The sequence below is a fragment of the Opisthorchis viverrini genome (assembly GCF_000715545.1).
Source record: "Opisthorchis viverrini unplaced genomic scaffold opera_v5_248, whole genome shotgun sequence".
In the NCBI taxonomy this organism is placed as follows: Eukaryota; Metazoa; Platyhelminthes; class Trematoda; order Opisthorchiida; family Opisthorchiidae; genus Opisthorchis; species Opisthorchis viverrini.
Genome location: NW_008751903.1, coordinates 742,429 through 770,291, shown reverse-complemented (window position 1 = coordinate 770,291; position 27,863 = coordinate 742,429). Strand labels below are relative to the sequence as shown.

General features: G+C 41.3%; 2 protein-coding genes across 2 annotated transcripts in view; one reads left to right on the top strand and one right to left on the bottom strand.

Moving 5' to 3' along the window:
* The window catches only part of T265_08959 (hypothetical protein), a gene marked incomplete at both ends in the record, with an annotated part of 65,033 nt that overhangs the window by 25,963 nt on the left and 11,207 nt on the right, over window positions 1-27,863 (top strand). Inside the window, one exon of the mRNA XM_009174902.1 lies at window positions 21,220-21,597. Within this exon, the coding sequence (XP_009173166.1) occupies window positions 21,220-21,597 (378 nt within the window). The remainder of the gene's footprint in view (window positions 1-21,219; window positions 21,598-27,863) is intronic.
* The window catches only part of T265_08958 (hypothetical protein), a gene marked incomplete at both ends in the record, with an annotated part of 64,331 nt that overhangs the window by 26,245 nt on the left and 10,223 nt on the right, over window positions 1-27,863 (bottom strand). The gene's annotated exons all lie outside the window — the stretch shown is intronic.

The window sequence follows — 27,863 nt, the reverse complement described above, 5'->3', positions numbered from 1 at the left end:
TGGGAACGACGCGCGCAAATGTAGATACAATTTGATTGGAAAGAATTCAGATTTCGTCGGGTTGCCTTGGCCTTCATGGGAAACACGAAATATTTTGTCGCAACATTATGTCGGATCGCTCGATGCAGATAAAATGTTTCATAGCGTTTCTCAAATTATAATGCACAATAATTATTATTATTATTATTTTGTTCCGTTTAAACAACCCTCCATACATTTAAAGTTCAAGGTGAGCTTACAAAACGCGTATAAGGGTAACTACTATTGATTCGGGCACGAACGCGATACTTGCCCTTAATGCAGGGAATATGTAGGTGTTTTCAGGTTTTTTTCTTATTAAATAATTTCTTACCAGTTGAACAACACGGCTGATAGGTTAGGTTGAATACGCTACGGTATCAGCTGGTCAAACTGCATATTGTGTACTTCTAACTATTCTGCCTAATCTGTGAACCACAAGCACGCACCTAAACACCACGGAAGGTTAATGCGCTATGTTAGCTGTTACACATAACGAATAGCTAGAAACCACTTGCGCTCAGGTGGGTGCATACACCACCAAATATGTATGTGAACACATCTACCAGATGCATTCTTAACTATCGTTGAGTATACCAAATTTTCGTTGACGCAGCACAAGTCGTTTTGATTTGAGCCCGGCACTCCTGCGCGAAAATTCACAGGGCCAAATATTTCCTCTTAGCTGCTGCGTGTCTCGTGAGACAATCAGGCTGTTTCTGTTGTTGCCCACAAACGCGGAAAAATTGGCTACTGTGCTCATGTGAGTTGGCACCCGAGACGCTGAGCAAACGCGGGTCTCCTGCGGTGCCATCGAATATGAGCAAGCGGAAAAACATCGCTGAAAGCTGCACGTTTTATTATTTAATTTGCTTGCAGGTATTCGTGATTTCTCCAGTATTTTAGGACACACCAGTGTTAAGAACCCATGATAACTTCGGCTATGTGCTGAATGTGCATCCATAAATGATCTCGCGAGCTTTAGGCGCTTCCGCGCTTACAAGCAGATGTCTTGGTAATGCACGAAAATCTTTGGAAAAAGCCGAAATTTGGTGCCAATCACCACCAAGTTTATTAAAGATGTGAAGTACAATCGATGGCAAATTTTCACCGACCACGAATCGCACTCTATTTAGACTGCTATTCAGAGTTGAATCTAGCTGCCTATTTGTCCGCATTTTGTCTGGAGCAGTTTTATTTGTTAGAAATAATAAAATCTCTTATAATAAGCGATATCCTATCAACTTAGCCGATATCTAGGTCGACGAGAATGTTATCTTCTTAGAGCCATGTTGTAGCTGTAATGCCGAAGATCACGAGATACATGATATAATAGCCGGGATTCAATAAATCAAGGAAAATGCAGGAAAATTTGTAGACTTTCCTTTTATGGAAAGGTTTACAAAGTGCTCTCTAGTAGTGCACTTTGAAGCGCGTCAGGAAAAAGGACACATGACCAGATTTCAGTGGAAGCTTGAAGGCCGCGTGATCGTTCTTATTTCTTAGACTTTCACATTTAATTGATCATTGCGTCGCAATCAAGAACCCTTCAACAAAACGGGCACGGATACTGCTTGAACACTGGGCCCACAACCAATTGTTACACTCTACAGTGTAAAAAAAACAAATTTAGCCCGGCACAATGATCCGAAAGCTTCAACATTAGAATAAAGAATAATCAATATAAACCTAACTGTTTCCGGTTGCAAACTTTGCACAATCAGAGCCACCTGCTGAAGAACATCTGTTACACCTGGGAAACAATGAAACTAGTTGCGCGTTTCGCTTACAGTGTGAACGGCGGAATATTCGCAAATTTTGTGTATTAATCCATCATTCTCTGATGCATTACAACACACATGCAAGAAGATTGAGTTTCCACCACATTAGACGAACAGTATCCAGTACTTTATGTCAACGATGTTACGTGAACTGACGGATAATCCCTACAACCATAGGGTATTTAGTTTTAAGCTTCCTGATAAGCCCTCGTTGCATAGAGGAGCATGCGTGGCTAATGGATTTAATCTCGCGCCATGAGGTTTGTCGACTAATCTTCATATTGTTTCGACAACCAATTTCACTCACCAAAGCGGGGGGTGAGCTTCGGATAATGCTTTTATTGTTTTGGCATTCTTTAGTTGCACGCGTCACTTGTTTATGGATTAGTTATTCACTAGTTATTCAGAGGCTATCCGGGCATACACATGAATATATCTTTTTTGATCTGGTTACATCTCAGACATCTCGGGTAACAGGGATACAGTTTGGTGCTCATGTAATCCCAATTCAATTGCTTCTTGCAAAACATGGGCAACATGTGACTATTCTATGTAGGAGATCGTACAAATGAACTTTAGCGGACACAGTAATTGACTAAAAACAACCTTCTCAAATTCAACCCTAATTTTGCTCATTTATAGCTTTCGATTTCAGGTATCTAAATACAAAACGAAACCACAAGAGAAAGATAATCTATACTGTCTCCGTGGGAGCACTAGTTGAAAATATGGTGAGGCCAAAAAGAGAAGTCGCGGAACGCTGCATGCAGAAAATAATTGTCGAGTAATGCAGCTCCTGAACTGTTGTATGTTTCTCGATCAGATAAGCATTAATTACCGGCACCATACATCTTGCGGGAATTGCAAACTACGCTCGAGGCATGCACGCTGATGCCTCCGGAGTATAATGGTGCTGCAGGGATTAGATATGCTACATTCTGAATTGTCGCTCCCATTTACGGAAAAAATGAACGCTGATGCAGATTTAGATGTTTAGATAAACTGACGGCCGGCTCGCCATAAAATATCTCATAATTTGACGCTCTCAGAGTTCTGTTACTTTCAAAATCCCGTGTAAACACAACCCGTTCAAAACTCGTCTATTCACAGCACAAGGACTTGAGCTATGATTTGCAACGCTAGATTGAGTATTCATTAGGGAAACACAATGACGTTGATGTTATTAGAATGCGGAAGCTTCTTAGCAAAATTATTCTAAGGAAACCAGGTTACTGTTACAGTGCATTACCTGTTGCGCACAGAAAATTCATCNAGCTAGACAAGGTCAGTTAGGATAAACCAAAATTTGTAATGTTTACCAGCCATTCGCCGTGCATTTCCGAAACAAAATGAGTGGCTTACATTACTGCTTCCGCATCACTAATAAAGATGGTGAGTTTACCAAACAGATAGTTATGTGTCCGTGAATTTGCTATTTTGGTGTACGAAACTGTGTTCTCCAAAGCTCATCGAAATTCGGTAAGCTAACTGACAGAATCAGACTGCACAAAATTTAGGTAAAACGTTACATTGATAAGATAATTTTCGTAGAATTATGCTTGAAACATCGGGTCTTTGAGGACCTATTTTTGCTGCAAGCATACGTCTTTGAAATAATCAGCCCAAAGTCAACGTAGAATAAAGAAATATTCAATAGGTCGTTTGTATTACACACAAGCGGCCAAAATGGCAAACTAATACTTCAGAAACAACCAGGAGGTTTCGGTGAATGCAAGCTCGAAATTTGCTTGCCCTAACAACTCTCACCCACATCTCTAACTGCGGACAGTGATGCACAAAACCTGGAACGCAAACAACGCAGCACATAATAAAATGCAACGACCAACCTCTGTGCTTGTGAGTTTCCAGCCGCATCTCACTAACACATTTCGGCAGTTGAAAAAGTTATATGGAAGTTTCACAAACGTTTATCAAAACTGTTGCATCGGTTTCTCGGACGAACGAATCGATGGGGTACAAGCGCGTCTTACGTGAAATCTCTGAAGTTACACATGGAACAGAAATCTTTATTTAGCGCCTTTCCACAAAGGTTACCTTCAGAAATCGACGCCTGTTCATATGTGTTCAAGCATCCTGTTTGTTAATTACAAGTATCACGCAAGAAGTGCATTCAGTTTTCTATTTTACTCCCATTCCATCGCGCGGCGCACAAAATCAGAAAGTAAGTCATTTGGTCTAACACACCCATATTTGTTGAAAAATCACGCCAACAGCAATATGTGCGAGCTGTTACATAGGAAATAAATTTGATATTCCTTTTAGGCAAATAAAATTAGGCTTTTAAAATAAACCAGATCCGTCAGGGTTTTCCGGAGGGGCCGAGGAACTTGGTGTGAATTGTATCTATTGTGCAGGCAAATTTATCGCAGCAGCCAAGTGTTCTTAATTTTGCGGCTATACTAACAAATGTTCAGAGTGGAGTCTCGATTCAATTTGCCACGGTGCCACACAAACCTGACAAGATAGCTCGCCCAGTCAATACAGTATTTTTCTTCAAAAAACATCACGTTGCTCGCCTGCCACATGGAAACTAATTTATTGTTTACTGTTTAAGTTGCAGACTTCTCCGAAGACGAGCTAAAGACTTTAAAAATTGAATGCAAATGAATAATCATATTTGGAAACCCAGACGCATTCATGTGTCCACCTATAACATAATGGTCATCTGTCTTCGAAAACACAGCGCCCTTGACAATGGGTTTATTGCGCTCAAACACCACGAACGTGTAAATTGCGTGATAACTTAAAGACGGTCCGCAGACAGGGCCCCTTAGTTACGTGAACAGCACTGCTTTGGAGTGTCTGAAATCACATAAGCCACACAGGTGCAATCCAGGAAAAATGATAACTTGTGACAAGCATACTGCTCATAGAGAAATCCTATCACGCACATAGTGACTGAAAATGGTAACTCAGTGGTGTGTAATAAATAGTAGATCCGATGGGAACGACGCGCGCAAATGTAGATACAATTTGATTGGAAAGAATTCAGATTTCGTCGGGTTGCCTTGGCCTTCATGGGAAACACGAAATATTTTGTCGCAACATTATGTCGGATCGCTCGATGAAGATAAAATGTTTCATAGCGTTTCTCAAATTATAATGCACAATAATTATTATTATTATTTTGTTCCGTTTAAACAACCCTCCATACATTTAAAGTTCAAGGTGAGCTTACAAAACGCGTATAAGGGTAACTACTATTGATTCGGGCACGAACGCGATACTTGCCCTTAATGCAGGGAATATGTAGGTGTTTTCAGGTTTTTTTCTTATTAAATAATTTCTTACCAGTTGAACAACACGGCTGATAGGTTAGGTTGAATACGCTACGGTATCAGCTGGTCAAACTGCATATTGTGTACTTCTAACTATTCTGCCTAATCTGTGAACCACAAGCACGCACCTAAACACCACGGAAGGTTAATGCGCTATGTTAGCTGTTACACATAACGAATAGCTAGAAACCACTTGCGCTCAGGTGGGTGCATACACCACCAAATATGTATGTGAACACATCTACCAGATGCATTCTTAACTATCGTTGAGTATACCAAATTTTCGTTGACGCAGCACAAGTCGTTTTGATTTGAGCCCGGCACTCCTGCGCGAAAATTCACAGGGCCAAATATTTCCTCTTAGCTGCTGCGTGTCTCGTGAGACAATCAGGCTGTTTCTGTTGTTGCCCACAAACGCGGAAAAATTGGCTACTGTGCTCATGTGAGTTGACACCCGAGACGCTGAGCAAACGCGGGTCTCCTGCGGTGCCATCGAATATGAGCAAGCGGAAAAACATCGCTGAACGCTGCACGTTTTATTATTTAATTTGCTTGCAGGTATTCGTGATTTCTCCAGTATTTTAAGTTAAGAACCCATGATAACTTCGGCTATGTGCTGAATGTGCATCCATAAATGATCTCGCGAGCTTTAGGCGCTTCCGCGCTTACAAGCAGATGTCTTGGTAATGCACGAAAATCTTTGGAAAAAGCCGAAATTTGGTGCCAATCACCACCAAGTTTATTAAAGATGTGAAGTACAATCGATGGCAAATTTTCACCGACCACGAATCGCACTCTATTTAGACGTTTATTCAGAGTTGAATCTAGCTGCCTATTTGTCCGCATTTTGTCTGGAGCAGTTTTATTTGTTAGAAATAATAAAATCTCTATAATAAGCCGATATCCTATCAACTTAGCCGATATCTAGGTCGACGAGAATGTTATCTTCTTAGAGCCATGTTGTAGCTGTAATGCCGAAGATCACGAGATACATGATATAATAGCCGGGATTCAATAAATCAAGGAAAATGCAGGAAAATTTGTAGACTTTCCTTTTATGGAAAGGTTTACAAAATGCTCTCCAGAAGTGCACTTTGAAGCGCGTCAGGAAAAAGGACACATGACCAGATTTCAGAGGAAGCTTGAAGGGCGCGTGATAGTTCTTATTTCCTAGATGTTCACATTTAATTGATCATTGCGTCGCAATCAAGAACCCTTCAACAAAACGGGCACGGATACTGCTTGAACACTGGGCCCACAACCAATTGTTACACTCTACAGTGTAAAAAAAACAAATTTAGCCCGGCACAATGATCCGAAAGCTTCAACATTAGAATAAAGAATGATCAATATAAACCTAACTGTTTCCGTTTGCAAACTTTGCACAATCAGAGCCACGTGCTGGAGAACATCTCATACACCTGGGAAATAATGAAATTAGTTGAGCATTTTGCTTACAGAGTTAACGGCGGAATATTTGCAAATTTCGTGTATTAATCAATTATTCTCTGATGCATTACAACATACACGCAAGAAGATTGGGTTTCCACCACATTAGACGAACAGTATTCAGTAATTTATGTCAACGATGTTACGTGAAGGACGGATAATCCCTACAACCATAGGGTATTTAGTTTTAAGCTTCCTGATGAGCCCTCGTTGCATAGAGGAGCATGCGTGGCTAATGGATTTAATCTCGCGCCATGAGGTTTGTCGACTAATCTTCATATTGTTTCGACAACCAATCTCACTCACCAAAGCCGGGGGGTGAGCTTCGGATAATACTTTTATTATTTTGGCATTCTTTAGTTGCACGCGTCACTTGATTATGGATTAGTTATTCACTGGTTATTCAGGGGCTATCCGGGCATAAACATGAATATATCTTTTTTGATCTGGTGACATCTCAGACATCTCGGGTAACAGGGATACAATTTGGTGCTCATATAGTCCCAATTCAAATGCTTCTTGCAAAATCTGGGCAAAATGTGAATATTCTGTGTAGAAGATCGCACAAATGAACTTTAGCGGATACAGTAGATGACTAAAAACAACCTTCTCAAATTCAACCCTAAATTTGCTCATTTATAGCGTTCGATTTGAGGTATCTAGATGCAAAACAAAACCACAAGAGAAAGATAATCTACACTGTCTCCGTGGGAGCACTGGTTGAAAATTTGGTGAGGCCAAGAAGAGAAGTCACCGAACGCTGAAGGCAGAAAAGAATTGTTGAGTTATGCAGCTCTTGAACTGCTGTATGTTTCTCGATTAAATAAGCATTAAATACCGGTACCATACATCTTGCCGGAATTGCAAACTACGCTCGAGGCTTGCATGTTGATGCCTCCCAAGTATAATGGTGCTGCAGGGATTAGACATCCTACATTCTGAATTGTCGCTCCCATTTACGAAAAAAATCAACGCTGGTGCAGATTTAGATGCTTAGATAAACTGACGGACGGCTCGCCATAACATATCTCATAATTTGATGCTCTCAGAGTTCTGTTAATTTCAAAATCCCGTGTAAACACAACCCGTTCAAAACTCGTCTATTCACAGCACAAGGACTTGAGTTTTGATTTACAACACTAGATTAAGTATTTATTAGGGACACCCAATGACGGTGATGTTATTAAAATGCGGAAGCTTCTTAGCAAAATGATTCTAAGGAAACCAGCTTACTGTTAGTGTTCATTACCTGTTGCGCACAGAAAATTCATCGTGTCTTTTTATTATTATTGTTATTATTGTCATCTTCAGAATCGGGATCGTTGTGCGTTCTTGTGGGATTCTCACCCACATTCATCCCTCCGAGCCGATTCGTATTACCTGGCACAGTCAGTTCGCTACCCTTTGTACATGCGACTTATTTTGCCATCGGTGAAACCTTGGCTTCATACTCGCCGGCAATAGTTCGTTTACGTTAGTCCTTAACAGCACGAGGGCAAAAGTATTCAGAGTCGCCTCCATTTGCTTCGGTATTTGGTGAAAGCACAGCGATATGGACTATACGCACATTATCCCTAAGTAAATGATTTCGGAACATGCGTGTATTAGTGTCTTTGTTCGAGTTTGCCGAAATCCTACAGATGATGGGCTCCACCAAGCTAGGTGGAACATGCAAATATTGACTGTAGATATTCATTCGACCAACGCAATTGAGGTGCATGGTGTGGAATTGGTTCTTGTTTAATTAAAGTCGTCCATGACCAATAAGTCCGCTGGGTGAACCACAGCCTCAAATGAGATAAAGTAAATTCTCGGTTTCTGTGGCCAGCATTGTTGTTTCTAATCAGGTTATATAGTGATTCCGTAGTGAAAAATTCTCGGCTGAAGGCAAACATCATCCGAATTCGGATGTATCCTTGCCAAGTTTCAAACAGGCTCGGCAGATAATCAACGGAATATTAGCCAAGTGTTTGTCACCATTCCGTTAGTGTAAGACTCTAAGTCGAACCGGAAAAATCAAATCGTTAGCACTTACCTCACCTGCATAAACGTGTCACGCTACCATTTTGTTTGCGACCACTACATTTTTTGCCTAAATCATCGGCCCGTGTAGCATCGCGAGCCAACTTTCTTCAATAAAATGATATTTCTCCGCACATGCTGCATTTGAATCTTACTTGCTAGCTTGTGCCGACCTAGAACAAGGCTCATACACAGGGGCAAAATACAGCTGCCATTTGAATGGATTCAAAAGTTTGGCCTGATCAATCTTTGTGAATAGAAATACCATCGGCATTTTGATTCGTGTTCTATGATTCTATTAATCCTACGTCAGCTACCAGGTGTTATTTCGGTCCGTGAGAGGCACATTATAACGGTCTTATTATTAACAATGAGCTTGTTCTGCTGTTCTTCTGGGCGGTTTGAACTGATACACGAATTGGGCCAAATGATGCGTGAAGCTTATTGGCGAGGTATGTTTCAAGTGTTGCGTTATCAGTGCCAACTTGTTCGTAATGCATGCGGGGGCAGGTGGCGTTCGTGAATGCTGCGAAATAGGCTTAAGTTCTCTCTTTCACCCTGGGTGAGGTGTCAAACGAACTCCTTCCCCGATCTGATGATGACGGTGGTCCCCTCAGCGGTGCATTTAATCTCGTACACTTTAATGTGTTTGGTCTTACGACGCCATCAATTCGGATGCCAAGAAGGGGTTCACAATGTTTGCCATGCTGCTCTAGGTTGCCTCAGTATTTTAATAAAAGTTAGCTAGTATCCTCAAAAAAAACCATATGCATATACGTGCCTTTCATATAAGCAGGGGGAACTCTACACATCTCAAGGAAACCTTAAAAGAATTTCGTGCTTATTTAACAATGAGATATTTTTCGCAAGATTCCCTACATCGTTATATTTTTTTCCGATAAAACACCCGAACATATATAGGTCGTGGGTATTATATCTAGCCCGAAGAATTACATTCGTCTGTGACGAGCGGACTGGTTAGAATCTTCTCAAACTCCACACTTGTGAAGACTTGCTTTATTAGGCTGTCCTTTTTCCAGTATATGGTGCAAAACAACACCAGAAGTGAGAGATAAGCTGCATTCTCCATGGTGGCATTCTTTAAATTAGAAATTCGGTCAGAAACACTACAGGCGGTTGCGGTGTTTGTGACAACAAGAGGAATAATACAGTCCTAATCCCCACATTCTACTCTCCCACTCAGGTCTCTTAGTGACCACTGGTAGCAAGCACTCCGAAGAAAAGAATAAATTACTGCGGCTGACGCTTTAGAACAGGCGATTTGTGCAGATAATGGATCCGCGTATTGTAGACCTGCTGCGTTCTGAATATTCACAATCACCTCCGGAAAAATAAAATGCCGATATTCATAACCAGACTTCACAGAGCAAACAAAACAGCTTGTTACGGTGCAGCTAACTCATGCCAATAGTTGTATGATTTTAAGTAGGGATTTGCAAACTTGTTGAAACAGGAGAAAGCGGGTGACCAAACAGTCAGAGAATAAAAGGTTTTCCGTTTACCGTAACCGTTGCGGGTAAGCTTAAATGAGTAGCCGAAAATATATTCCAACCGTTAAGTTAAACAGAACAAATCAAAGAAGGTTGTGTTAAATAATAATACACGCGATAAGCGAGATACAGAAGAAAGTGAGCGAGTTATGAAAAAAGCGAGGCGTACTCGGTAGAGTATTTTTAACAAAAGAGGCCGCCCTGTTGCATGTAGAACAAGAATAATCGCATATACTTATCTGCAAGATTTTGGCTCTTGGTTATCGTCAAAAATCTTTTTGTAGACTCAATTTCGATCAAAGATTCCATAAACTTGCGCTCAGATGTATATGGGGCCGAACAGTTGACACATCTCGGAGGGCCGATTAGAACCAGTGAAAGCCAGTATAGTGGGTCTACTAGACCCACTCCCGTGTCATGATGCCTATCAAACAAAATTTCCTTTTTATTTCGTAAAAACGGGAGGTGGGTTTATGAACACTAGTGACATTGCGCGTTCGAAACGTTTGGAATATATAGTCGCTTTGCATCATGTGGCGCGGTGCCCATTGTCAAAGAATCCGCAGTTGTGAACGGGATGATGTGCTCATTCTTCTAATTGTTGAGTGAACTGAATTGAAAATCCCTCGATTTCACGGTTTACCGATAACTGTTCTCAGAGCGGTACCATTTCCTGACGACCGGGCTACTGTTGCTCCCGTGATATCGCACGATTGCTTACTGTTCACTGGATTTTCCTTATCATGATAGACTCGTTATAAAACCGTGATGGCGTCGTCACTGCATATGAGTGCCTCGAATTCCGGTTTGCTCCTAGCGCTTTTGATGAGAAAACACCACAAACAACCTCTATTGAAGCTGTCAAATTTTTCAGTGCACATTGATGACAGGGTGTCCCGATGGCCGTTTGAGTACACTCCATTGAAGTGCACTTTGAAGGCATCAGAAAAAAAAACGTAATTTTTCGATTTCAGTGGAAGCTTTTTGGGCGCGTGATCGGTCTTATTTCACAGCCTTTGACCTTCATTTATTAACTGCGTCGCAACCAAATACCCTTTAGTAAAAGGGGCACGGATACTGCTTAAACACTGAGTCCACAAACCGATGTTAAAATGTACAGTGTCGAATAAAAAAACGAATATAGCCTCTGACAAATGCCTCTGAGAGCTTCAACCTTCGAATAAAGCATAATTGATATAAACCGAACTGTTTTCTTCAGCAAATAAATTGCTAGTTCGAAATTTCAAGATATGTTTTATATTCGTAAGACTGGCTTTTTTCAAACCTTGCACAATCAGCGCCGAAAGACGCGCGCAATAGATCATCTGGTACACCTGACGACAATAAAATTTTGGGTATTTCGCCTACAGAGTGAACCTAGGATTATTTGCCAAAATATTTTCGTGTATCAAACTTTTCAGTTCATTTTTACGACACATTTTTCTACAATGTTGTACAACGCACATGCAAGAAGGATGTGAGTTTTTTTGAATGTATTAGACGCAAAATATCAAATACTTTCTGTCACCCAAAAGCATGAGGGCTCTCTCAAATTATACATTTATAATTATTTCATTTGTAAATATTTCCCTTAACCATCCCATATTCTTGCATACCTAATCCACTGTCATCTCTGTAGATACACTTCAGGGTGTGTCAATAATCAGAAAATTCTGGAATTGCCAGGTTTCCAGGAAACTATATTTTGCGTATGGAATAATCATCATAGCAAATCAAGGAGCGGGGTTTTTGGGCACACTGCCGGAAGAACATTAGACACATTGAAACATTATGGGTTGCTAAATTGTATGCGTACATGTTTTCAACCCAATAGTAGAGTGTATTCACCGACAGTCTGAGATGACACAAAACACATTATGTCTGGTGACACATTCATGAGCTTAAGATGTCCCAAGAAATTTAGTGCAACAGAAAGATCGTGGGTGAAATTACAATGGTATTTATTCGCTCGGAATCAAATCAGGAACTTTTACACCAGACCCATGGTGATAATTAAACACATACCCACTGCCTTTTCTATTTTATAATATGTTCCGCCTGAGGGAACCTGGATCGTAAACCCAAAAAAATGTTACATTGCCTAGGGTCTTTGTCCCTATCTTTGACGTAGATTCTTTTAAATCCACCAACATACTTGAAACCGGCGTTGGGCGTATGGACATCAACAAATTTCTGATGAATTTTGTTGATGATTTCAGTTACCACGATATCTGAACGTGTTGAATAGGCATGATTCAGGAAACAGTATTGAGGGAAAGTACTTGTCTAGTAGGTGCACAGAGCGTAACTAAAATCTCTCCACCTTGCAGTACATATAAATAATCGACACTTTGACTGTCCCCAGGAAGATTGTAACGTCATTCCCCTCGGCCTCAACAGCAAATGTGCCGTTTTGGGGAACCATACGTTATATGTGGTTCCATATTAACATTTCAAATACTACTATCACGACTTGAAAAGACACTTTGAATGTTACGCAAGCGGATCACTTTTGTCCGGATAATTTGCCGGTTACATATATATAAATACATATATATGCATATAATGTCTCGCGAGCTTGGCATACAATTTGAGTTAGGCAAACGGCTTCGAAAACTTCCATTTCTTCATCAGCATGCCGGGACACAATGCGGAGTAAAACGCGATGCCTTGCACACTGACGAGACGTGGGCATATAATTAAGGATGTCTTTCACGAGTGACGCACGCATATCATTTCCAAGGACATTACTAATCGGGGAGTTTTAATAACTTGGAAGGCAGTGCCCAAGTTTTCATACTTGGCGTAGGAGTTTTGAGCGTCCCGTGATGACGTCTTGTGACTCCTCGAAGAACAGGTCCACGAATAACAGTGCAAATGCCTTCGCCGTTCAAGCGTGGTTGTTCATTTTAATAGACTGGTCAGGCATTATACACAATGGCCGATACCTGAACCAGCCACAATCACACAGTCTTATAGAGGATGGAACTCCTATAGAGTTCCATATTCTTATAGAGTATGGAAAATCAGTAAGTGCCATGGTGTCTTGTGGCTCTACAATGTAATCTCCACCTAGACGAAATATTTAAGCCGGAAAGCGTTTCAAACATGCATTTGTAAAGCAAAATATGGATCTGTCACTTCTTTTAGTTCAACGACTGTCGGTTTTTGTGACCATCCGAAAAAACGGGAAATGAATGCAAACGGTATACGCGTGCGAAATGACAGTTGTTTTGTGTCCAATGTCAGTTCACCCGATATTCGGTAGTCTAATATCGTGGAAAAGCCCCTAAGTCCTGATCGTGAGCACCATATATTTTGTGTTCCTTCTAAGGTCACCATCATTGTGGAGTACAAGGACTGGCCAACATTATTGTGTCCTGCAAATCTTTGAAGTTTTCAACTGTTCCAATGCCGAGCTACATACTTGGCTAGTTTAAAGCCCGTCGCAATGGTTGCAAGCGGCACCCGCTGCCTAGTTGTATTGTTCATTTATTTACATTGGATATAAGTTTGAATAATGCTCAATTAATTGACCAGACAGACTCTGTGCCAGAAGACGTATAAGATTTTGCTTGCATACGGCTCGTGGCTGTGATTGAAAATGGCATCCACCGCTTGGTTGTCCCAATATTCACGTTGAACGCAACTTCAAATAATGATTGGTTTAAGTGAATCGGACATGCTCAACAACAAGATAGTCTTAGTTCATAAGCAGCCATTAGTATTGTTACCAAATGAGCCTGTTCTGTAATTTTCATAGGCGTTTTGAAATGGTATACGACTAGGGTTCATTTTGACAGATTATATCCCTCTGGCATCGTTGAACGCTTGTCAAATTTACACCCAGTGGAATAATGATCTCGCGGTTTGAGCGGATTGTGAGTTTATGTCTGAGACAAGCAAAATGATGCGTAAAGCATATTTACGAGTTATTGACGAGATGTTATAGGTGTTACAAGTGCTCACGCCACCACCAGGTCGGATGCATGTGGTACATACACATTTACAACAAGGTGTGGTCCACAGTGTTTGCTGATCACCTCTCGCCTGCCTTAGAGATCATCCTCGCAGAAACTGACATGCACATACATGCCTTTCATATACACTGATGGAACCCCACATGTCTCTGGTAAAACTGGAAACAATTTGACGCTCAGTCAACGGTGGCAATTCGACTACTCAGCTAATTTCCTAAACCATAATATTTTTTTCAATAAAACACCTAAACTATGCAGCTCGTGAGTATTGTATTGAGCAGATCGCACGAATGAACCACATTAATCTCCGATGAACCAACTGATTACACTTTACACACTTATTCAAGTTGTGCTGCCACGTATAGCCACTGAGATAACCTGTTTTTATTAGAAAATCCGAATTTGAGTATTCGGCGAAACAACACAACAAGAGAGAGATAAGCTACCCAGTTTCTGTGGAGTCATTCCTCAAATTGGAAATTAGGTTGGACCGACAAAAGCCGTTTGCGGTTTCTGACGGCAGAGTAACTTTTCAGGGAATGGGGGCTTACATTTCACTCGATCAGTGACGTGTCTTTAAGTAATGACTCCTGGTATCAAGCATTCCGAAGAAATGGATTAATTACTGCAACCGACGGCTTCACACGGGTGATTCGGGCGGATAATGAATCTGTGTGTTTTAGACCTGCTGCATTGTGAATATTCACCAAAACCTACTGAAAAAAAGAATGCCAATGTACAAAGCTAGACTTCACAGAGCAAAAAAACATCAGGTTTCGCCGCAGGTTACTGTTGCCAATAGCTGTACGATTTTAAGTAATAATTGCAAACGCGGTAAACCAGGAAAAAACCGGGTGTCCGAACAGCCGGAGGGTGAAAGGTTCTTTATCTTCAGTAAACATCGTCAGTCGATAAGATTTTAAACCTAAAAAATAGCTCGCACGCAAGAACAAACGAAACAAGGAAGCGCCTGGTGAGACGATTTAAATCTTGTGATAAGCGAGAGCGAGTGGGAGGGACCATATTATGTAATAAACATGGCTCATAGACTACTTTGCAAGCGAAGCGGCTCTTTTGGAAGCAGAACTAGAATAAGTGGTCAGGATTTTCTGTTCTATTGCGATTCATGTTTGAAGGCAGACTAGCTGCAAATAGAATGCTTAGATCCTCAACATAAATCGATTGTTATGTAAGCCTATCGGCAAGTCGAGTGAGCGCAGCGCGAGATGAATTTGCATCACCGCTTTCAGTGAAATCGTTGCCACGCACTTAATCCAACGCCCAAACCGGTTGTTCAGCAAACTTTGTTGGTCAGCCAAGCAACGATTGAGGAGAACTGATGAAGAATCTTTGGACGGCTGACGTTAACATGACACATCGTGGGTCGATTGCACACAAACGGACAACCTGAAAATAATTTTAATGTGGTCGTGACAACATCAGTGCGATAGGTATGGGGGCGTGACCCATGAATCCCCTGCTTATCTCTATCTGTGTTAACCCTTTTGCTCAAATTTTCCTTCTTAATACATAGGCCACTTTGCTGAAAGATTCAATAAACTTGCGCTTACAATAATGTGGCCAGAAGATTTGTTATACAACGAGGTGCAATTTGAAGACCACTGAACATTCAGGTTAGTTCGCCAACGCTTCGGCTGTAATCATCATTCAAGAAATCTGGTGGTGATTCAGACATTCAGCAGTCAATCACATAAACTAACCGATCACCGAATGCTGGCACTTACCAGGTTTTCCGTTTTGAAAGTTGGGTTAATCACTCGCAAACTTCAAGTATCTCGTTTTGTATATCCTGGTGAACGGTGACAGCAGTAATTAAATAAGCTAACATTAGTGTTGTGGGCCCACTCTCACGTCATGATGTTTATCGAACAAAATTGACTTTTCATTCTCGCCAACACATCTCATTCACCGAAGCTGGAGGTGAGTTCGTCATATATTGACTTCACGGCATTAATCGTTTATATATTTATTCTGTTTGATATCCCGGCATCTTCCGTTTACGTTGTGCGTTTTGTTGATAGCCGCACTGAGCGCCAATGCAATTTCAGTAAACAAGAGATGGTTTCAACTTTTAAATCACCATGTTTACACTGAATCGAGGAACTCCATCAATCGGGGGCACTCAGTGTGCTTGGTTGTGATATACACATGATCACAAATAAGACAGACTCGTTTTGATTATTTATTACCCGTCGGTTCTGCTTAGCTTCTAGTACTAGAACTGCTTTAGTGTCCACGTACACCACAGCCCATAGCAAAGCAAGCAGAAAGTTCAAACAGAAAGTTCGAAAATCCGGGATGAATAATTGCCTAAAGATCTTTCCCCGACCACCGTAATAGAATAAAATTTGAATGCTGATATAAAAAACTAGATTTGCATAGCAAAAAAGTACATTTTGTTTTGTTGCACGTAATTTACGCCAGCGGCATTTTCACCTGCCGGTAAACAGACGGTGGTGGATTTTTAGGTTCGCAGGCGATTTTGCTTGCAAGTGGAGCGTTGAAACAGCTTCTGTATTGTGTCTCATCTATTCAAAAGAATCAGCAGATTTTGCGCTGCCATCGACAGGAAACTTCAGTGTTTGGTTTTATCACAGGTAGAATAGACGAAANACGAAAGTTCCCTTTTAATAAAGACTACACGGCAGGAATGCAATGCGGACATAAAAGTTTCCTGGTAAAACACATCATCGCAGTTGGTATCATACATGGTTGTAGGACGTGAGCACTTTATTCTTCCCCATGAAGTCATAGTTTGTAACGCCCGGATAGCCGGCAAGCAATGAAATCCAATGTTACTCCTTATGCTTACAGATGAGAGCTTTTGTACAAACACTCTCGATTTCCTCAAAGCCGGCATTGAAAGTTTGGAGTATGTTGTCTTCACAAACTAGTGTCAAGATCCGTCGTTATTCCTCTCCAAGGGAACGCATTTTGAAATAGAACACATTGATGATAAGGGGTATTGTGCGCGCTAATGAGTTTCTATTTTGCATTTGAGCACCCTGAATGCGGCCATTCTCGTTTTCTGGTTGTGCGACACATTTGTCGAATTCATCTGTTAGAGAATAATTTTGGGTCAGATGTTGCATAGCATCACAAATGAGGACTGCAAAACGATAAAGAGGACAAGTGAACCTCGCCTGAAGATAACTATCTGACCACCATAGTTGAAGATCAGCCACGAAATGAGGTCCATACGTCTGACGATAAAGATCTCACTGGCATGTTGCTTTGTGATCTACGCGAACTGATTAATTGTACATGCTTTCACGTATCACCAGTGATATCAGGACCTTTAAATCACAAATAAGCTTGGCAGTTCAAAACGATGCACGGCATATGCTCATTATTACAGATGATATTTCTTATATATCGCTCAACGCTTGCTAACATTACACCCGCGGAGAAATGATCACGTGGATTTAGCAAAATGTTCGTATGCAGATGTGGAATACCCAGAAGGACGCACCCGTAAACATAACCAGTGATAATGGGTTGGAAATGGATGTTGGTTGACGCTGCTTATCACTGCAACGAATGACACTTGAGTATTTACGCTTCATCATGGGCCGTTGTTTCGGGCCACAAGGAGGTGAGGGAATAAAATGGCCTGTACCCGTACCCGACCCAAAGTGCTTGTTCAAAGACAGTGGTAGATTGCTGAATGCTCGTCGAAGACCTTGGATTTGTGCGTGTTCCAACTTCCTATCTAAAGAGGTCACCGAAATTTGGGTTTCATTGCGGTTTCCCTCGGAGTCGATGACACAGTATTACGATCTCTTCTATAGCAGGGATCTCGCGGAAACCCACAATAACTGGATAAGTTTTTCCGTATTCAAATCGACCATCTTGAGACCAAAAAAACGTCTTCAGCAACAGCAGGCCTTCCTCCATTTATAGTATTCTAAACGAAATAATTAATAGGACGACGAAGAGTGTCGTTTGTGAGAAGGAACTGCACACGTCTGCGTTTGCATTGCTAATTTTACCATGATTATCTTTCCCATGTCGGGATGTGGTTTGCGTTACTTTTGGCCCATACAGTTAACGTCGGAATTCTGTTCATGACCACATCCCGTTGACTTATATCCCGGGATTGCAAAACCCGAAGATCTCTCATCAAATTAGGCCGTGTACCGACTACGGAGTCGCCGAATTCTCATAAATCACCCATTTATTTAAGATGCCATTATATTAGTTCAGCTTTTCTTTGGGACTTGGTTTAAAATTGTCCAACATCTAGTGTGCTGGCTACGACGAAAATGACTCGGACAGGATATCTGTTGCAGGAAGTTTGTAACCGCGATGATGTATCTGCACATGTATGTTTTGTAGATGAAGGTTTACCTAGAAATACGGGAAGAGTTTCCCACATGGTGTTTCACCTCAGCCACTGAAATTGCATCCCAACTTACGACAGCTTCATTTGGCTGCACACACATCAGCGAGTGAAATGGGACGCAGAATAATCCTCGTGTGTGACCCAATGGATCATCTTTGGTTAATCAGTGGTAAAAGGGGGTAAACCAATGTCGTCTCGACACTGGTATCATGCTCAGGTATAACCGCAAGAAGCGTACGTCATCTTGTCTGAGTCCGTTTTACCCTCCACAATAGCAAACTCGCGATTTGTGGTTGAAGGCTGGAAGACCCTGTCACGCAATTTAAAGCACGTTTCCCTGGAAACATTCGAACATAAATTCTCGCGGAGTACACGGTCTTGGCCAAAGCAATATGTTCGCCAATTACCTATTGTTGAATCCCGCATTAACCAGGATATTTAGTTTTCATTTTAGTGTGCATTGCGATGTGTAATGATATAATATATATGAAACTAGTACTGACGCACGAAAATTGTATATCTCGGACTATCTTCCTCATTGCGGTTTCCCTCGGAGTCGATGACACAGTATTACGATCTCTTCTATAGCAGGGATCTCGCGGAAACCCACAATAACTGGATAAGTTTTTCCGTATTCAAATCGACCATCTTGAGACCAAAAAAACGTCTTCAGCAACAGCAGGCCTTCCTCCATTTATAGTATTCTAAACGAAATAATTAATAGGACGACGAAGAGTGTCGTTTGTGAGAAGGAACTGCACACGTCTGCGTTTGCATTGCTAATTTTACCATGATTATCTTTCCCATGTCGGGATGTGGTTTGCGTTACTTTTGGCCCATACAGTTAACGTCGGAATTCTGTTCATGACCACATCCCGTTGACTTATATCCCGGGATTGCAAAACCCGAAGATCTCTCATCAAATTAGGCCGTGTACCGACTACGGAGTCGCCGAATTCTCATAAATCACCCATTTATTTAAGATGCCATTATATTAGTTCAGCTTTTCTTTGGGACTTGGTTTAAAATTGTCCAACATCTAGTGTGCTGGCTACGACGAAAATGACTCGGACAGGATATCTGTTGCAGGAAGTTTGTAACCGCGATGATGTATCTGCACATGTATGTTTTGTAGATGAAGGTTTACCTAGAAATACGGGAAGAGTTTCCCACATGGTGTTTCACCTCAGCCACTGAAATTGCATCCCAACTTACGACAGCTTCATTTGGCTGCACACACATCAGCGAGTGAAATGGGACGCAGAATAATCCTCGTGTGTGACCCAATGGATCATCTTTGGTTAATCAGTGGTAAAAGGGGGTAAACCAATGTCGTCTCGACACTGGTATCATGCTCAGGTATAACCGCAAGAAGCGTACGTCATCTTGTCTGAGTCCGTTTTACCCTCCACAATAGCAAACTCGCGATTTGTGGTTGAAGGCTGGAAGACCCTGTCACGCAATTTAAAGCACGTTTCCCTGGAAACATTCGAACATAAATTCTCGCGGAGTACACGGTCTTGGCCAAAGCAATATGTTCGCCAATTACCTATTGTTGAATCCCGCATTAACCAGGATATTTAGTTTTCATTTTAGTGTGCATTGCGATGTGTAATGATATAATATATATGAAACTAGTACTGACGCACGAAAATTGTATATCTCGGACTATCTTCCCATGTGTCAATTCATGTGACGGATCAATTTAGTCATCAGCTACAAAACATTTCCGCAAACTTAGTGGGCTATATGCTCGGTGTGCCGCAATTGACAGATTGTGATTTATCTCACTTGTGAGAGGTAAAATCCAAAGCAATCGTTTGTTGTATTACTTTCGACGTTACCTGAAGGATAAACTGTCGTCAATCTACTCGGGGTCATTCTCTATCCCAAAACTGGGACAGCATGAATATTTCTGAAGAGTTGGCGAACATTTCAAAGGTTCGCCGCATTTGAGAACGTTACACAAAACCCAGTAGTGATTCTAGGCCAGGAGCATCGTTTGTATATGCCTACTGGAAACCAGCCATACAAACGGCTATATGATAATGAGAAATTCTTCCACACCAAATCCGGTCTCACAAACGAACCGCGAAAAGTGAAGTGGATATTATCTTTATTGTTAAAAAAGATGGGGTGAAAGGCACCAAGAGAAATTAAAGCCTATTGAATTGTGTATGAAAGTGAAGTAAGATTTGAGTTAAGGTTGACCAATCCAATGAAAATAACATCATGAAATTTAGTACTGGATTTCTCAGTCCCGAAGCTGACGATTGCTCAACAGAGTATCCCCAAACGTTTGTAAAAATAATGCAATCCCACATAATTTCGGGAGGGCAAGAATATATGGTGAGCTATCTGAAAGCTTTCCCGCAAAATGAGGCGTCAGACAAGGGTGTCCACTCCCTCCATTCTTGTGCAACTTCATCAATAATGAAATAATGTGGGAAACACTGGACGGTCTTCAAAACCCCGGTGTTCAAATTGTTGGTGATGGGAGCCTTGTCGAACTGGAGTACGCAGGTAACATCTCCCTGATCTTCCAAAACAAAAGCGAAGCACAAACCTTGTTGAATATTCTGACTACCATCATACATTCTTTTGGCATGCCTCTTGCAACTTCAAGGTGCAAAGTCATGCATCAAAACTTGTCTTCTGCGAACATACCCCTATAATTTAAAAAAAACTCCATGAGGTTGTAGAAAAATTTACATAAAATGGTAGTTGTATTGGCCCTGCCAAAAGTGTGTCTGATGAACTCTTTGCCAGAATCTCAATTTGCGTTACCTGTAGCGACGAAATGGCATCTCACTAGATCCTAAGGGTCGTGCGTACAGGGCCACACCAGTTACTGTGTTGTTGAATCGGTGCAAGGCACGGCCCTTGCGGACAGACGATGCGAGACGTCTTCAGGTTTTCGAAGACCGATGCCCAGAATCACGGCTGGTTATGGTGGACTTCAGTGTGTTAGTCATCAGGCGATCAGAAAACGGGCATTTGATTGTGCGGTGGGTACTTCAGTCTGGGAAAACGCCACCCATCAGCGCCTCTGATAGCTCGGTCATGTGCTGCACATGCCGAAACACCGTCTACCGAGATGTGTGTTGTGCTCTGCGCCTCCTCCAGGATGGCGCAAACCCAGAGGTGAACACCACACTGCTTAGCAGAAAGGTGTGAAGGAGATCACGGAGAGTTTCAGTGTCTTTGGTGTTGTACGACTTTCACGATATGATATTTGTGACCCTATCCGCGCTTAACTGGAGACGTTGCAAGAAATGGCGGCTAATTGGTGTAAGGGGGATTCGTGCCGTCAGTTCCCCCCCCAGATCGTGTGAGTGAGCGCTTGGAAGTGTGGGCACTCCGGAATAATAACATAGGTAAGTAAAGATTTATTTCTTCACCCACATTTTCCCTTCTTTTCACTCTAGAGCTTAAAATATAATTATATATACCTAGACGAAAGTTATGGTTGTACAGCACTAAATCATCAGTGCCCACAAGGATGTTGCTGTCTCTGAGGATGATGATGATAATGATTCTCTAAGGCAGTAGGTGAAATATTCTAATGGCACTTTGGGAAACCATAAATTCAGTTGATTCGTTCCCCAACGCGCAATCGAAAGCCGTGAGCGTTTTCCAAATTATCGGCTTGAGCTGTTTCTGTCCAAAAATCGCGCGTGATGAAATGTCTTCTTTAAAATTTTGGAATACGTATGCACACGGATATATTTGTGAATTGCATTACGTATCGTGGTTTTGACGTGTTTGTGGATTTGATATGACAGATTAAAGGGAGTGCGTGCAACATTATTCAAGAGAAACAATTCCTCATTTAGGGATAGTATCATTTATTCTATTTCAAAAAATTATGCTGGATATTTCATGAATACGGGAGCATGGAATATACATAAGCAACAAATAGCAAATAGATAACAGCATATCTTATTAACTCATTCAAAGAAACTCTCTGCTGCATGTTGTGTTGTTTTGCAGGAAACGTATGTGGTATGAGGTGGCCACTGAGCGGTTAATGATGATCGCTGTTCAATAAAAATATTGTCATCGTATTAATCTAATAAACGGGTTTTTCCCAACTTCATTTTACTCTGCACACTTCGTGGATATTCAGGACACATTTTTGCCTTCTCATTACATTCCTACTGTTCTTTCTGCGAACTCGATTGGTACTAAAATGATAAAGACTCCACGCAAACCAGTAAGTCAGCTACGATTTTCCCACCTGTGCTCCCACTGTCATGTTCGCAAAGTATGCAATGAAATCACTCCGTCAATATCGGTACACATAGTCCTTTTTCATGAAAGAAAATTATTGTGAAGTCTTCGCTTACGGAAGTACAGACATTATTCGTAAACCGCAGAGTGTTCCACGAGTTCCGAATAAATTTTAGTGATATTTACTGCTGAAGACCTCCTAAAAGATCAACAGAAACACCGATTCGGAAAATTAAGTTATCAAGAAACATGGATAAGCCTAACTGATAGATATCAAGAGTCAATCAGTGAATCACAATTACTGTGGATTGAGCTTGGACGACTGCCCAATCGAAATACGTAGGTGTCAACTTCAAATGTTCCAGTCAATATCAATGCATACGGCCCAAGCTGATCTTCTGGAAAGTTTGATTTCAAAGCCCACATAGACAACATTTAGTAAACAACGGCTTTCTAGTAGTTTTTCTCGCATTTTTCACCATAACCCTACAGCGGGTGGATCAGAGATAGGTGAGTGATTGAGCGCGATAACAGTAACTCTTTGGGTTTTCCTTTATTCATGCTGACGAAAATCAACATCTATAATTGGATTTATATCAACGGTGGTGATAACAATCTAAGGCTCACGTGGGCAGCGGCTGCTTGAACTAAAGTGTTGCGTTAAACACCATCATCCAGAGTGAGAAACGCCCGCAGGGAAATGAAGACAACACGAAAGAAGATGTCCACATTTTATCCGCAACTGTGACTGTCGGCAAGCATTGCAATTTACACACCTATACCTGGACAACGGTCTCTGATTTCTGTCGATAAAGAACATTTAAACTATTAATTATACTTATTAGCAGATTTTTCTTCAAACATGACGCCATGAACCCCCCACAACAGCTTCGTGCCTCACCTTCTTTGTTCGGAAATTTGATGAGCACTGCACATTTTTTGCGGGAGTGTGTAACAATACAATAAAGAGGCCGCGGGCCACAAGAAGATGCTTTACGGTTGTTTTTCCCGAAGTTCTGAACACACATTTGGGATTGCACATTCTTACAAAAAATATATTTGGCTTATGAGGACGTGGTGGGTCTACCCAACCACTCAACCCTGCACTGACGATTTCACCGCGATTGGTGATGCAACGTTTGCAACCCAATTGCTAAGCTCGGCGAACTGACCAACAACCAAGCAGCGCACCCAAGCTATCTACATTCCAAAACATTGCCAACTTTGTTATTTTGGCTACTAATACGCGCAATCTCACTAAACTTCTCACGACCTGAAAAAGACAACTCTAAAACCGAGTGGATGAATGATGAGGCCAAACGTGGACTTGACATCTAGTCGTGCAATAAAAGGCTGAATTCTCGGATATCAAGTGCATACTTGATTGCGATATCTTCAAGTGCATGTCATGTATGCGATTAACGTACCATTCATGAAATTGACACTGAGCCACTATACATTGGCTTCATCTGTACATCAGGTCAACCAACAATCATTCAAATCATCACCTTTTGGTGCCTCTTGCTCATGGCTTCCAAGTAAATATCAGCATTATACAATCTGCACAATTTACCTGTTTATTTATTGGTTGGAACGAGTTCTAATCTCAGTTGATTTGATGGGTAGCAATAAAGCTGCGGAATTTAATGTGCACTATGAAATAGACTAATTTGCACTAACACGTACACTAGTGATATCACCTCTAATATGAGCAACAAAGTTCAGCCTATGAGGGAAAAGCGGCTATTTTTCTCAATGCCGATTGCTTTATCTGAAACAAATAATCAGTGAAGTTGGATGCTTTCTCGTTTGAATGATTAGGCATTGTTGATGGTAACTAACCAAGCCGAAATCAGTTGAATGGAAGCCGGACACTTTCCTGAAGGTCCAGGTTTCAATGAATTTCAAAAAGACATCATTACTCAGTTTCTTCGCTTAAGAATGCTGTTATTCTTCAACATTTCTTCTCCACAGATGACCATCTTAGATCGTGTACCTCACCAGGTCTACATAATCTAACGTAATCTCCTTTTGGGTTCCTTTGCAGAGCTCTGGACGACGTTTAATGCTTATTTCGGAGACAAAGGTTTCGTGCTGATCCCCAGTTTTTTCTAATACCCGTTAGCTAGTTTTCGTTATGTGAAACAATGACAAAAATTGATGAGCAGGGAATAATAGATCGAAATGCTTTATCAGGAGATACATATGAACTGCAGTTGGGATGCTTTATACAAACGCGAATGTCGTCAACAACACCCAAATTACTTGCGCTGTAACGGCAAGCGCAAATGGTCGCAAGCAGTTGCTCGGCCCTAGCACACAATCCAAATTCGAATGGATTTTCAACAAAATCCACAACACCACCTGGTGCCAGCCAATCAAAAATGGATCACAAACACTCAATAGCCTTCTTCAAACCAATCATTCTTATGGGATCATAATGACCACAACGCAGCGCAAATCATGATTGGGTTAATAATATCACAATTAGCCAATTTTGGTAAGCGATACTGAACAACTGAACCCCAGGTGAGGCCATTGAGGCACACCTGGTTATTGCCCCAATCCAAAGAGTCAAATGACGAATTAAGTTAAGCGGCTCTCGCAATATGTAAGAACATGAGATGTTAGTCACTACGCATCTAACTAAAATCAATCTGCATAACTTGAATGTGCGGCGAATATTTCTGTGGCACATCCGATACATCCGATAAACCTGCCATGAAATCGTGGGCGTTAGGAATTAGGATGATTTCTGCGAACACAGAAATCAATTCTCGGAATATAATAATCAAAGAATATTGTGCTAAAATTTTCATCGCTCTTTAGCAGGTCTTGTGGGAGTCTTGGTGAGATGTTGAAAAACCCAAAATTGCTTTAGTCAGGATCTGTCTGGCGTCAGCGTTTTGTCAAAAATGTGAATGAAACGCAAATCAGCACTATTATTAATGTGGTCGCTCAGGTATCGGCCGCAATATGTGGAAAAATGAATTATTCGCGGTTGAGCTCTATTACTGCCATCGGTGTGAATTACGATGACCGGCGCCAGCTGCGATGACAATGATTTTGATGAAGCAGTTGGATCCGGTTTTACTCTCAGTTACTTGTCAGCGATTACTGTCGCATCTAAGTGGTCCGTGTTGCAATTATGAATATCAGATGGCGAACGTGTGCGGGACGTACTTTTACAAATTAACTGCTTGATAATAAATGTCGGTCTTCAACTAGATTTGTTCGCGCTCTAAACAGTATTGATCTTATGAGTGCCTTGCGTACAGCCTCGCTTATTTGGGATACTTCCAAGTTATGATAAAACATAATAAAGCGTCAAATTTTACATGAATTTGAGCTGATAGACACCCAATACGTAATAAAAATTTCTCTTCCAATGCTTGGGGAATGATTTGCTTTAACGCTCTTAACTTTGCTTACAATGTTTCACAGTTACCGCGAAAATTCTTTCAGTATTTGCAGATATGTATGGATGTAATAGACTCCTATATAGGCGAACTTTATATATATGTAAATATATATACATATATGGGTTACTCCTAGACTGCGGCAGACCTAATCATTTGGCGGGATAATTGTGTTCCGGGTCGCCAACACCGGCATCGATTTTAAAAGATAGCGGCATGTCATTTGATAAACACCTGGTAAGCAGAACATTTCATTGTCAATATGTTGATGATAGAAGCGGCATCAAAAATGAAATATATATATAAAAAAACGTGCGCGTGAAAAGGTTATTGTGTATGAAATCCACTGGGTAATGTTTTGCGGGAGCGAACAAAATATAATGGCGTTAAACCGTATGAAGGACAGTCTGCAACTATGCTGTTGATAAAAGCACCATCAAAACGGAAATATGTAAACAAACGTGTGGGAACAAAATATAATCGGGTTAAACCCTTTGAAGCGCAGTTGACGATCATATACGTTGGTGGGAACAGTGCGATTCAAAAGTGTTATGAGCTATTGCTCTTGGCCTTGGCTGAGTGTCCGTTGTACTTTGTGTCACGAGATGTAATTAAATATACCACTTTGTTCCCGGACGTTGTTTTGTTTCACAATTAAATCAGGCTTGAGGACTTGGGATGGGATAAAGGGGTTGCGTTTGAGAAGGCTATGAAAATCGGATACATCAGCCAGGTTCTCTTTGGCTTACAAGGCAATATTCCGCAAATGGTGCACTATGAGTAACAAGTCATGAATTACGTTGAAGCTTCCGCCTATGTGTCAAAATTCCCCCTACCCCGAGGGACAAATATGTCGGGCTCACTCAAATACGCTCCGGAAATTCTGTTTTGATAGCTGTGCTCCGCTACGCCCCGACTGCATACGCATAGATGAGTCTGAATTCATGCCCGCTTCAAATCACCGCCTACACGCCAACTAGTAGAGAGATACAAACCAGCATGTGCGGTCAGCCGGATACAGAAAGCTCCTGTATTTCGACAAGGCCGGCACATCGGGAACGGCCGTAAATCGCCGCGTCAGCAGATGTGAATGAGCAGCGCTGCATGCTCTCTGATTATCTACAACATCTTTTTTGGACTACATTTGTCATGCTGTTATCTTACTTGTGAGCATTTGGTTTCCCCTGATGAGCTACGAGAATGCGTGAAGTGACGAGCTCAAATGGTCACAGACAACGTCCGAGTGGCGTCATTGGATCCGTTTCAAGAAAAAAATCTTAATCTCGAATGAATCTGACGCAAAAATGTGTAACATGTTTTACCCCCAATTTCCTCGGATGTGCAATTATCTATTGCATATGTATCTCTCAAGCGCCAATCCATTGACACTTATTGACGTCCTGAGTGCCTTGCCTGAAGCCTTCCTTATTTGTAATATTTTCACCTTATGAGTGAACTTATCAGGACGTCAAATTTTATATGAATCTACGCCGACTTGACGCTCAGTGTGTCATAAACAATTCTTTTCAAATGCTTGGAGAATGGCTGAAAAACAATGGCGTGCAATATTGCCGTTCACGATGTTTGCAACGTACGAAAGGTCCCGTAAAATTCCGCTTTCTATTTTTAGATATGTATGTAATAAACTTCTAAATGGATGATTGGTATATAAGTAATCTTTGTATGTATATGTGTGTACATATATGTGGGTTAATTCTAGCGTGCGGCAGACCAAATGAGTTGCTGGGATATTTTAGCGAGTTCATCCAGGGTCACCAAGAGAAG